At 36.1% G+C, this 13061-nt stretch overlaps 1 protein-coding gene across 3 annotated transcripts in view; it reads right to left on the reverse strand.

Moving 5' to 3' along the window:
- Nucleotides 1-13061, reverse strand: part of LOC143230129 (uncharacterized) — a 47826-nt gene that overhangs the window by 15336 nt on the left and 19429 nt on the right. For all 3 annotated transcript variants that reach the window (XR_013016251.1, XM_076463186.1, XM_076463185.1), the window contains exons 8-10: nucleotides 12676-12759; nucleotides 4281-4343; nucleotides 3669-3821 (exon numbers count right to left, since the gene is read on the reverse strand). Coding sequence is in view for 2 of the 3 variants with exons in the window: in XM_076463186.1 (XP_076319301.1) it covers nucleotides 3669-3821; nucleotides 4281-4343; nucleotides 12676-12759 (300 nt within the window). In the remaining variant the exon portion in view is untranslated. The remainder of the gene's footprint in view (nucleotides 1-3668; nucleotides 3822-4280; nucleotides 4344-12675; nucleotides 12760-13061) is intronic.

Here is a 13061-nt window from a genome sequence, read left to right on the forward strand (position 1 = left end):
ACAAGAAGGGTAAAGGAGGGAAGCTCTGACCATTAAATGTTCAAATACAAGAAGTTTAATGGAGGGCAACTCTGATCACTAAATGTTCAAATACAAGAAGGGTAGTGGAGGGAAGCTCTGACCATTAAATGTTCAAATACAAGATGTGTAATGGAGACAGCTCTGACCATTAAATGTTCAAATACAAGAAAGGTAATGGAGGGAAGCTCTGACCATTAAATATTCAAATACAAAAAGGGTAATGGAGGGAATCTCTGATCATTAAATGTTCAAATACAAAAAGGGTAATGGAGGGAATCTCTGACCATTAAATGTTCAAATACAAGAAGGGTAAAGGAGGGAAGGTCTGACCATTAAATGTTCAAATACAAGAAGGGTAAAGGAGGGAAGCTCTGACCATTAAATGTTCAAATACAAGAAGGGTAAAGGAGGGAAGCTCTGACCATTAGATGTTCAAATACAAGAAGGGTAAAGGAGGGAAGCTCTGACCATTAAATGTTCAAATACAAGAAGTTTAATGGAGGGAAGCTCTGACCATTAAATGTTCAAATACAAGAAGTTTAATGGAGGGCAACTCTGATCACTAAATGTTCAAATACAAGAAGGGTAGTGGAGGAAGCTCTGACCATTAAATATTCAAATACATAAAGAGTAATGGAGGAAGCTCTGACCATTAAATGTTCAAATACAAGAAGGGTAAAGGAGGGAAGCTCTGACCATTAGATGTTCAAATACAAGAAGGGTAAAGGAGGGAAGCTCTGACCATTAAATGTTCAAATACAAGAAGTTTAATGGAGGGAAGCTCTGACCATTAAATGTTCAAATACAAGAAGTTTAATGGAGGGCAACTCTGATCACTAAATGTTCAAATACAAGAAGGGTAGTGGAGGGAAGCTCTGACCATTAAATATTCAAATACATAAAGAGTAATGGAGGGAAGCTCTGACCATTAAATGTTCAAATACAAGAAGGGTAAAGGAGGGAAGCTCTGACCATTAAATGTTCAAATACAAGAAGGGTAAAGGAGGGAAGCTCTGACCATTAAATGTTCAAATACAAGAAATTTAATGGAGGGCAACTCTGATCATTAAATGTTCAAATACAAGAAGGGTAGTGGAGGGAAGCTCTGACCATTAAATGTTTAGTACAAGAAGGGTAGTGGAGGGAAGCTCTGACCATCAAATATTCCAGTACTAATGGGTAGTGGATGGAAGCTCTGACCATCAAATATTCTAGTACTAATGGGTAGTGGATGGAAGCTCTGACCATTAAATGTTCCAGTACTAGAAAGGTAGGTCTGATGACCCAACAAGCGTAGAATGATGTTCCAATACAAGAACGATAGGTCTCATTATTTAACAAGAGTAGAATGTTACAATGCTAGAAATAAATAAAGTATACCTCTTTGTGAACAATTTGAATCATAAGTGTGACAAATGTACATTTTATCCTGTGGTAGTACAATGTAGGTGTCATTTTCTAGAAATGTAAAGTACATCTGTAAACCCTACAACAGGTTCTTTCCGGCTACGTTTCAATCATTCAAAAATCTCAACCGTGAGAACTGAAAAGAGTGCTGCCAATTGTACTTGTACCATCAAATAAACAGAATAGTCATTTTGAGTGCTGCCAATTGTACTTGTACCATCAAATAAACAGAATAGTCATTTTGAGTGCTGCCAATTGTACTTGTACCATCAAATAAACAGAATAGTCATTTTGAGTGCTGCCAAGTGTACTTGTACCATCAAATAAACAGAATAGTCATTTTGAGTGCTGCCAAGTGTACTTGTACCATCAAATAAACAGAATAGTCATTTTGAGTGCTGCCAATTGTACTTGTACCATCAAATAAACAGAATAGTCATTTTGAGTGCTGCCAAGTGTACTTGTACCATCAAATAAACAGAATAGTCATTTTGAGTGCTGCCAAGTGTACTTGTACCATCAAATAAACAGAATAGTCATTTTGAGTGCTGCCAATTGTACTTGTACCATCAAATAAACAGAATAGTCATTTTGAGTGCTGCCAATTGTACTTGTACCATCAAATAAACAGAATAGTCATTTTGAGTGCTGCCAAGTGTACTTGTACCATCAAATAAACAGAATAGTCATTTTGAGTGCTGCCAATTGTACTTGTACCATCAAATAAACAGAATAGTCATTTTGAGTGCTGCCAAGTGTACTTGTACCATCAAATAAACAGAATAGTCATTTTGAGTGCTGCCAAGTGTACTTGTACCATCAAATAAACAGAATAGTCATTTTGAGTGCTGCCAATTGTACTTGTACCATCAAATAAACAGAATAGTCATTTTGAGTGCTGCCAAGTGTACTTGTACCATCAAATAAACAGAATAGTCATTTTGAGTGCTGCCAATTGTACTTGTACCATCAAATAAACAGAATAGTCATTTTGAGTGCTGCCAAGTGTACTTGTACCATCAAATAAACAGAATAGTCATTTTGAGTGCTGCCAATTGTACTTGTACCATCAAATAAACAGAATAGTCATTTTGAGTGCTGCCAAGTGTACTTGTACCATCAAATAAACAGAATAGTCATTTTGAGTGCTGCCAATTGTACTTGTACCATCAAATAAACAGAATAGTCATTTTGAGTGCTGCCAAGTGTACTTGTACCATCAACTAAACAGAATAGTCATTTTGAGTGCTGCCAAGTGTACTTGTACCATCAAATAAACAGAATAGTCATTTTGAGTGCTGCCAAGTGTACTTGTACCATCAAATAAACAGAATAGTCATTTTGAGTGCTGCCAATTGTACTTGTACCATCAAATAAACAGAATAGTCATTTTGAGTGCTGCCAAGTGTACTTGTACCATCAAATAAACAGAATAGTCATTTTGAGTGCTGCCAATTGCACTTGTACCATCAAATAAACAGAATAGTCATTTTGAGTGCTGCCAAGTGTACTTGTACCATCAAATAAACAGAATAGTCATTTTGAGTGCTGCCAAGTGTACTTGTACCATCAAATAAACAGAATAGTCATTTTGAGTGCTGCCAATTGTACTTGTACCATCAAATAAACAGAATAGTCATTTTGAGTCCTGCCAATTGTACTTGTACCATCAAATAAACAGAATAGTCATTTTGAGTGCTGCCAAGTGTACTTGTACCATCAAATAAACAGAATAGTCATTTTGAGTGCTGCCAAGTGTACTTGTACCATCAAATAAACAGAATAGTCATTTTGAGTGCTGCCAATTGTACTTGTACCATCAAATAAACAGAATAGTCATTTTGAGTGCTGCCAATTGTACTTGTACCATCAAATAAACAGAATAGTCATTTTGAGTGCTGCCAAGTGTACTTGTACCATCAAATAAACAGAATAGTCATTTTGAGTGCTGCCAATTGTACTTGTACCATCAAATAAACAGAATAGTCATTTTGAGTGCTGCCAAGTGCACTTGTACCATCAAATAAACAGAATAGTCATTTTGAGTGCTGCCAATTGTACTTGTACCATCAAATAAACAGAATAGTCATTTTGAGTGCTGCCAAGTGTACTTGTACCATCAAATAAACAGAATAGTCATTTTGCAGTTCAGCTGTCACCAGCAATTTACAAACGTCTTGTCCAGAAAAAAAACAACTTTTATTCCAAATTCTGAATTAAGAGAATCCACTGGCTCATACTTTATTCTCAAGTTGGTTAACTTTCTGTCTCAGTTCTTCCTTTTCTGCCTCAATACATTTCAAATCATGTTGATGTTTTGTAACTATTTCTTCGAGCTCTTTTTTATGTTTCTGTTCCCAAACCCTGTTTATTTCTTCCTCTAGTTGGTTCATCTAAAACATATCACATTTTGTCATGAGTATGAGTTATTCAACAAGTATAACAGTGGTATGGTTAAAATAATACATTTAAAAATATTATATAACTGATCTTGATACTTGAGTGTATCCTGATTAATTAGTATTCTACTGATAAGTAATTTCTCCTATTTTGTGCACATTGTACATATGACAAGCCATTCAAAACTTATTACAAAACATATAAACATTTTCTTTAGGTTTTTGATTTTACAAATTGTTTCCTAAATTACAACTTTCAAGCAAATGAGTAACTTGTACATTAATTGGATCTCAAATTTATTATGTGTTAAAACCTCACAATGCAATATATTACTAGTTATCATAAGTAACAAATAATTATTTAAATATCAATAACATTTATACATCGTATCAACGTATCTTATCAAGTGTATTCAACCATTAATAACTATACTAATTCAAACATAAATGTACCTTTTCAACAGCTGGCTCACTTTCTTGTTTCAAAATTCTAGATCTCAGGCTTTCCACTTCTTTCTATACAAACAAATAAAATAATTTCTTATAAAACACAAGCAAAAGTAACCATCTTCAGTGATGAGAAAAGTTTAATCTATCAATTTAAATTACTTCACGGACTTTGAAAAAGGGTAATAGTGTTGTACTCACAGCCAAAGCACTGAGCTACTTATATTGATCACCTTGAAAACTAACTGTTGAGTATTTCAATGATATACAGTAAATCTTAAAGAATGTCCCATTTTGAAATGTGAATGGAAGTTTAATTAAATCCTAACAGTTTTCTTTTGAATAATTTCTTTGTGAAATCAAATTTAGCCACAACATTATTAATATCCATCATCCCATCTTTTCAATCATGAATGTTGACTTTTGACTGTGTGCAATCAGAAAAGAATGAATATTTAGCATTCAATATTGAAAGAAATAGCAGATGGCAAAACACTGTCAAATTGAAAACCTATGTAATGTAAACTAGGGCAAATAAATTATTTGAAGTTAATAATGGACTTATTAAGATGAATGAGAAATAAATATATGCAATTATTAAATATTCTGGAAAAGGTACTGACTTTTCACATTTTATATACTATCAGTTTATCCCATAAGTAATGTCCAAAAATTTAATACAGAAAGTGCATCATTATTTCTGTCTTTGTAGAAGGCTTTAATGAATAAAATATGTAGTAGGATGTGTATAAAAATGTTCAGACAAATAAAAGAATCTAACCCAACTACACTTTTTCAGATCATTAATCAAATAAACCCTTATGAAGATGGATATGTCTGAGGAGCACATTAGACACATAATGTTTTATGAGTTTAATAAAGGCAACAGTGCAGCAGAAACTACATGAAACATTCAAGGTGTTTATGGTGTGGAGTCTCTCAATGAAAGAAAATGTCAAAGGTAGTATCAGAAGTTCAGATCAGGTGACTACACCTTAAGTGATGTGCCACATTCAGGTCATCCTGTTGAGTTTAATGATGACTTACTGTTGGCTGCACTTGATGAAGATTGTGCTGTAACAGTTGAACTAGAACAGAAGCTTAATTCAAATTGTTTGATAGTTCACCATCATCTGCAACAGCTTGAAAAGGTGTCAAAAAATTGGAAAATGGGTTCCCCATGATTTGACAGAAGCCAATCTTAGAGCAAGAGTGGACATTTGTACTTCTCTGTATTCTCATGAACGTAACTCACCGTTTTCGGACAAAGTAGTGACTTGAGATGAAAAATAGATATATTATAAAAATGTTAAAAGTTGCAGACAATGGCTCAGTGCAGGTAAACTGGCTAAAACACAGCTCAAAATAGACCTCCATCCTAGAAATGTCTTGTTAATCATTTAGTGGATTGATTGGTTGGTTGATTTGGTGTTTTATGACACAAAGCAGTTAAGCTATCTGTGCCAAACATCCAGTAAAAAGTTAAAATTAAATTTAGTAAAATTCATAAAAGGAAATTAAGGTAAAACAAAACAAAGTTTAAAAAAACATAAATAGAATAAAACCAACATTTACATCCAGTCTACAACATCAAGAAAAACTACAGTAATTCAAGTTGTAAAGACTTTCTGTAGCATAATTGTATGTACCATAACTCACCAGGAACACTAACAGGTAACTACAAAAACCACCACCAGTTAGTCTCTCCAGTCATAGCTCTGACTTATTTGATGTTATGGCCTTTTTTAAAAAGTAATAAAAGTTTAAAAAACACATGTTTAATAATAACTTGCCAGGATGAATGACAGGTAGTTCAAACAGCAGAGTTATTCACTTGAAGCCGGCCTTTCCAGTCCTGGTTTCGAGTTATTTAACGTTATGGCCATTTTCTAATTTCAAATCAAACTAGTTGCACTTTGATTCTTAAAAGTGAAACACATTAAAATAGGTCTAATGTATAAATTAAAAACTTAAATGGCATTAAAAAGATAAATTCCAATGTGGCCCAGTATCCATAAAAACTGGATAAAAGTACATGTTAAAGAGAAATGGGCCACTTGGTTTTGAATATTGGCAAGAACAGGGTGAAAACTGAAGTGATTCCAGGACCAGAAGACCACTAAGCAAGTCAGTATAAATAGTGCAATTTGAGTACTGCTAAGCTTTATGTGATCCAGGGTAAGAGAAATGGCATACAGTTCAGCAGCAAACACAGAAGCTGTAGAGGAGGTTCTGTGTGTAATAACTGAACCATAACAAACCATGGCAGAGCCCACAGAGTCACCTGATTTTCAACCATCCATATAAATAGGAATAGAAAGATTGATTGAAAGATGTTTAGCAAATAAAAGATGGAACTTCCAATCAGGAGTATCAGATGACTTAAAGAAAGGTCCCATTTGGGGACTGTAATAAGCCATGGTGGGATGCGCTGACCAGTGGATTTTGCAATGTTATCCAAGGACAGACCCAATTCTTCAAACTGCATCTGTATACGAATGCCAAAAGAAGCAATAACAGATCGTTTGTTCTGAAAAAGCATGGCCCACCGAGGAAGGAAAACGCAACCCCAGGTGGCATGCTTTGGTAAGGAAAAAACTTTTGAAGCATACAGTAAAGACAGTTGCAAACAGCAGAGGTGCAAAGGAGGTTCACAAGAATGAGTACAAGCTCTCAACAGGAGAAGTGCAGAAAAACCCAGTGCAGAGCTAAGTCCCTAATGATGAAAGCAGTCCAAAATCTTTAAGGCCAAGGTCCTGACAGAGCCACAGACCAGTGACCCATAGTCTAATTTCAATCGAATAAGACCACGACATTTCTTTAGCATAGAACCTCAATCTGCTCCCCAAATAGTGGAAGAGAGGACATGTAGGATGTTTAGTGCTCTTGCACATTTGACCCATAGTTGCTTGATGTGTGTTATAAAGGTCAGGTTATGCTTAAAGATAAGCCCTGAGAACTTTGTCTCGGGGACCACAGGTAGCATAACTTCAACAATACAGAGTTCAGGATCAGTGTGAACACCCCGTTGGCAGCAAAAGTGCATGCAAAGGTTTTAAAAAGAGAGAAGTTAAAACCGTTTGCTGTGGTTGACTTCAGTAAACAATTGAAGGCAGTCTGTAGCTGCCCCTCAATATATCTCATGTTCAATGACTGACATGAGATGTGAAAGTTGCCGACATAGAGCCTATTTGCAACAAAAAGAGGGAGTTGTTCAGTGATAGCATTAGTCTTTATACTGAAAAGTGTGACACTCAAACACAGCCCTGAGGGACTCCAAGTTCGTGTAGAAAAGAATGGGAAGGTGTCAAACCCACACTAACTTGGAATTTCCTATCCAATAAAAAATTTTAAATAAAAATAGGCAAATGGCCACGTAACCCACATATATGGAGGTCTCGCAAAATGCTATACCTCCAGGTTGTACCATAAGCCTTCTCAATGTCAAAGAATATTGATATTAGATGTTGTCATTTAAGAAAGGCTTCTCTGATTGACGTTTCAAGTCGAATCAGGTGGTCCATGGTGGAGCACTGTCTTTGGAACCCACACTGCGTGGGCTTGAGGAGGTTGTTTGATTCGAGGAAGTAAAAAAGACGAGCATTAACCATCCTCTCTAAGGTCTTTCAGAGACAGCTCCTCAAAGCAATTGGATGGCAGTTTGAAGAAATCTTGGGTTGCCTTGATTGCTAAGAAGGTGGAGGAAAAAGTGCAAGATACTCGGCAAAAGCTTTCACCTAGAGTATTGCCAATGCTCCAGGTATCAGCTACTTCCTGGCCATCAGAGAGCAAGATCGAGATGGGTCCAGAATTATATTGCCTACTGACCTTTCGAATCTTGTCCCATATGACCTTGGAACTGGTGGTAGAAGATATGTGAACTTAATCCAAGATTCCTTCTGGCTTTAACTTCTTACAAATTGAGCATGTGCACGGACCTGCTAGAAAGCGATGCAATTCAAGAGTGTGGGACATCTACGGAAAGTATCCCAAACCCATTTTTGAGCCTTTTGTGCCATGTGGCAGGCAGGATTCCACCATGGACAAGGATATCGTGGAAACTGTGTTGAGGTTTTAGGAATGCATTGAGCAGCTGTTTGTATAATACACTCAGTTATTGCTGCTACACAGTTACTTACTGATGGTTCACAGATGATAGGAGAATCTGTGAAAGCAGTGAAGGAGAGCCGCTTTGCATGATACAGCTTCCATGGGGGCACATGGGTCGGGTGGCATCAACCATGGCCAGTCTCTCTCAAAATTACAGAAAAATTATCACTGCCTCATGGATTGTCAACCCTCCATGAAAAATGAGAGAATAATGAAGGGGAGCAAATTAAGAGATCAATAGCAGTAAAGGACTGACTAGGTGCATGAAAATAAATAGAAGAACCAGTATTGAAAAGAAAAAGGTTGTGATCAGAGAGCATATTCTCTAAAGAGTGACCCCTCCTATCAATGTCAGCACTTCCCCAGAGGGAATGATGTCCATTAAAGTCCCCCAGGATTAAAAAGGGTGATGGCAACTGCTCAATGAGAGCATCAAGGTCTGATTAATCATAGGTTTCTCCAGGTGACAGGTAGATGATATGAATGAAAGAAACAAGAACAGTTATGGCTTCCAAGGGTGTGTCGAGTGGCAAAAACAGGGTGGGCACATGCTGATCAACCAGCTGTGGCATTCGTCCATCTCACAGCCTGTCATTTCTGTAGAAAGAAAACTGCCAAAAGGTGAGTGTTCAGCAGGTTTCAGAAATGCTTCCTGTATGGAAAGACATTCAAGATGGTAGGAAGCAATCAGTGTTTTGATGTCATCCAGATTAGAACATAAACCTTGACAGTTCCATTGTATCAAGGTGGCCATTTTTATTTACATTTAGGTGAATTGGGTGGAGAATCCTTTTGTTTACAACCACATCTTTTATTCTTACTGTCCTTATTTGAGTGAGGTCTATCGACCTCCATGGATCCTACCCTGAGCCAATTGGGCAGGTCTTTGCTGTTGGAAGGAGATTCCAATGACTGTGGACGTGAACGAATGATCATTTTGCATTCTGGGGTGGGAGAAGATGTACCCCGAGGAAATGCATGTACCCGGAACGAAAGAATGTGGATCTTGTGGTTTGTTGGAATGTATGTAAGGTACAGAGATGGGTGTTGAAGTTCATTCATCAACTTTTTCAACCATGAAGGATAAAAGATTTTCATTTCTTGAAAACGATTCTTTTGGAGGCACAGAGAGATCTGTCTGCACTCCCACTGTAGTTGTGGAATGAAGTGCAGCAGCATACATCTGAAATAAAGCAGTGGACAGCAACTTTTGAGACTTAGGATAAGTTATGTTATGGATCATTTTCAAACGCTGCACCTCTTTTTCTTCCAACTAAGAATGAAAGTCATACGAGGTGAGAGCCATTGCAACTGACGCAATGAGGGTCCATTTCACACTCATAAGCATCATGTTCCTTGCTACCACAATAAGCACACATCAGGGAACCATGACATGGCGTCTTTTAGTGACTGAACTGCTGACACTGGAAACATCTGAGAGGGTTTGGAATGTATGGCTGTACCTTGCAATTAAGATAACCTGTCTTGATGGTGCCAGGTGGACATGATGATGTAAATGTCAGAACAAGGATATTGGTCAACATCATAATTCCACCTTTGCGAGTGGAGATATACCTCACTGCAGAAACTCCTTGAGTGGAGAAACCATCAAGAATCTCTTACTCGGGGATGTTGTTTGAATCCCTCTGAACAATAACTCCTCATGGTGAATTCAAAGTAGCATGAGGTGTAACCTCAATAGGTATATCCCCAATTGCCTTTGAATGGAAGAGAAGTTCAATATGTTGAGATGTGGATGTTTCCACCAATACGTCACCAGATCAAAGGTTCTTTACTGACTTTGGAAAGCCAGCAAGTCCCTCCAGTTCTTTCTGAATGAAAAAGGGAGACATGTGCCCTAAACGTTTGTCTGAAAGAGAATACAGGATAAGAAAATGAGGTACAAGAGGTGTTACAGATGTTGAAGATTACTGCTCAGAATCTTCGAGGCATGGTCGTTTACCTATGGACTGTTTTTCACTATTTTATTTAAGTTTTTACTTGGAGAATCCATAATAAAAAAGGGAAATTCTGGTGCCCACTGTCCCCACCCACCATGGAGCCCTATGAGGGGGATGCACTGCAATGTCAAGCAAGGACAATGCAGCAATGCCAGGGTTTTGTGAGCACTATACCCAAACACCAGCATCAGATATCCACAACACCTGCTGAGATCATCTAACACTGGTACTTGGTTGACCCTAGCCCAAGTGGACCAGCTGACTGACCCAAGGTCACCCATCTACAGGAATTCAAGACCAAAATTGTGTGTTAGGGTTGGACCCCTCAACCACCAGGATCTTCTCCTCCTTTTCACAGCTTGCCATGCACGGCAAACACGAGTGCATGTTTATATCGCAGAGGAGGTAAACTGAAAAAACAGAACCTTCCCTTGGAGGTCCCCTCACCACGTACAAGAATCCACACCCAGGGGCATTTGGTGAGATATTGTTGGTATGATCCACTTTGAGTTCCTGCCACTCAATGTAATGATTACATCAGACTTCCATTGTCAACTGTTAAAGCACTTGAATGCTGCACTGAAAGGAAAGAAGCCTACTTTGATCAATCGTAAAGGTGTTGTGTTACACCAAGATAATGCATGGTCCCATACAGCAAGAATCATATCTGCAAAGATTGAAGAGCTAAACTGGGAAAAACTTCCACATCCTCCTTCTTCTCTAGTCCTTGCTCCATCTGATTCTCATCTATTACAAAGTTTGCAGAACTATCTTGATGGAAAAGAGCTTAGAATGCATGAAGATGTCAAAACTACCCTCTCTACCTTCTTTTCCTCCAAACCTCAAGAACTTTATAAAAGTGACATGCAAAAGTTTGTGAATCGTTGGCAGGAAGTAATTAATAATAATGGAACATACATTATTGATTAAATAACATTAAGAGCCTTCGAAATCCTTTCTCTTTTTCTGAAACTAAAAACAGACATTACTTAAGGGATGACCTGATACATTCATTTCGGACTGTAACCACACACCATAATACAAAACATTTTAGACCTCATCATGGTTCAGTTCCTTCACTCCACATGTTTTAACCCTCATCACTACATATCATGGTTAATATCCTGCACTACACACAGTATTTTAACCCTGATCATTATGCATAATGGTTCATTTCTTTCACTCCACACAATATCTCAGCCCTCATTATTATACATCATGTTTGAATTCCTGTAATTATCTTAAGAACAGAGTACTGTATGTACTACATATACCACACATATGTGGAATGTATTACATAATCTGTAATTCTGAATGATGAGAAACCCACTTGAAAAAACAAAAATGCATTTTAGAACAGCTGGTATGGGTATTAACACTTTTATTGGTAAGGAGAGAACAACGTTTTAATATTTCTAAATCATTTTCCGGTTGTTCTATCCTTATCAAGAAAAGTGTTAATACCCATACCACCTGCTCCAAGATACATAACCTGTAATTGTATAAGATATTGCTTTAACATACTAGAAACATCAATATGTATTTATAATACTTACATTTTCTTTGCCCTTTTTCAGCAGTCATAAAAAGGGATGAATTTATTAGTTATTTTAGTCCACATTATGATTTACTAAAAATGTTATTGTTAATTGAAACTTAAAAGTAAAATAACCTTTAATCAAACCAATATCATTTAATGCTGTTACAACAATAAAATAACATCCAATCCAATCAAGACATCAGTTAACATTATTACAGTAACATTTAACAAAGCCAAAATCACAGTAAACACTATTTCAAGAGAATAAATTTAACAAACCAACGTATCAATTAACACTATTACAATTTCTTCTTTAATTTTACTTCCATTAAGTGTATTAATTAGAAGTTTTTATTGTGTTACTTTTAATTTTTCACTTATGCACTTAGCACACAATTTTTTTTAGCTCAGTATACAGATTAAAGATTAGTCAACCTTCATGAAAATAACTGCTGATTAATATATTGATAACAGTGATGGTATCCAACTTTTAAAACTGAATATCCTAATCTTTACAAGTAACAACAGTATATTTAATTAGCTTAACTGGCTATACTCTTAACTGATTTGACTTCTTTCTTATCCAAGTACGTAGCTTACTCTGATGCCGAAATCGAAAAAACATTTTTATAATATAATTAAAGGTACAGAAATTTCCTAATGTTCAATTATTTTATGTTAACACACAGATTTTATTTTCAATGAAGTTCATAGTTCATTTATTTATTTTTTGAGAAAGTTTTAGTTTTACAACAAAATCAATGAACACAGTTGAAAAATGAATACAAACCTTATGTAAAAGTCTTATTTCTTCCATCTCTTCTTCTACCTTTTTTTGGCCTTCTATTAACTTTTGTTTTTTATCTGTCAAATTCTGTTTAACAATAAAGTTTTCATATTTTAATTCCTCCACTTACATTGCCAAACTTGTTGTCCATGAAAAATAAATACATTTAGAAAATTATCACATTTTTTAATTCTTTTAGTGTATCAAACACAAAAAACTTTTTGATTTCAAAGAACATATCTGTATGTAAACTGCAATTTGAAATGAATTGTGCTTGAAATAAATTCTAACCTTTTCTAAAAGCTGATTAATTTGTATGATGATATCAGTACTTGAAATGAATTTTAATCTTTCATAAAAACCAATTAATTTTTATATTGATGCAAGTA

The sequence above is a fragment of the Tachypleus tridentatus genome, chromosome 10, assembly GCF_004210375.1.
Source record: "Tachypleus tridentatus isolate NWPU-2018 chromosome 10, ASM421037v1, whole genome shotgun sequence".
NCBI lineage: Eukaryota > Metazoa > Arthropoda > Merostomata > Xiphosura > Limulidae > Tachypleus > Tachypleus tridentatus.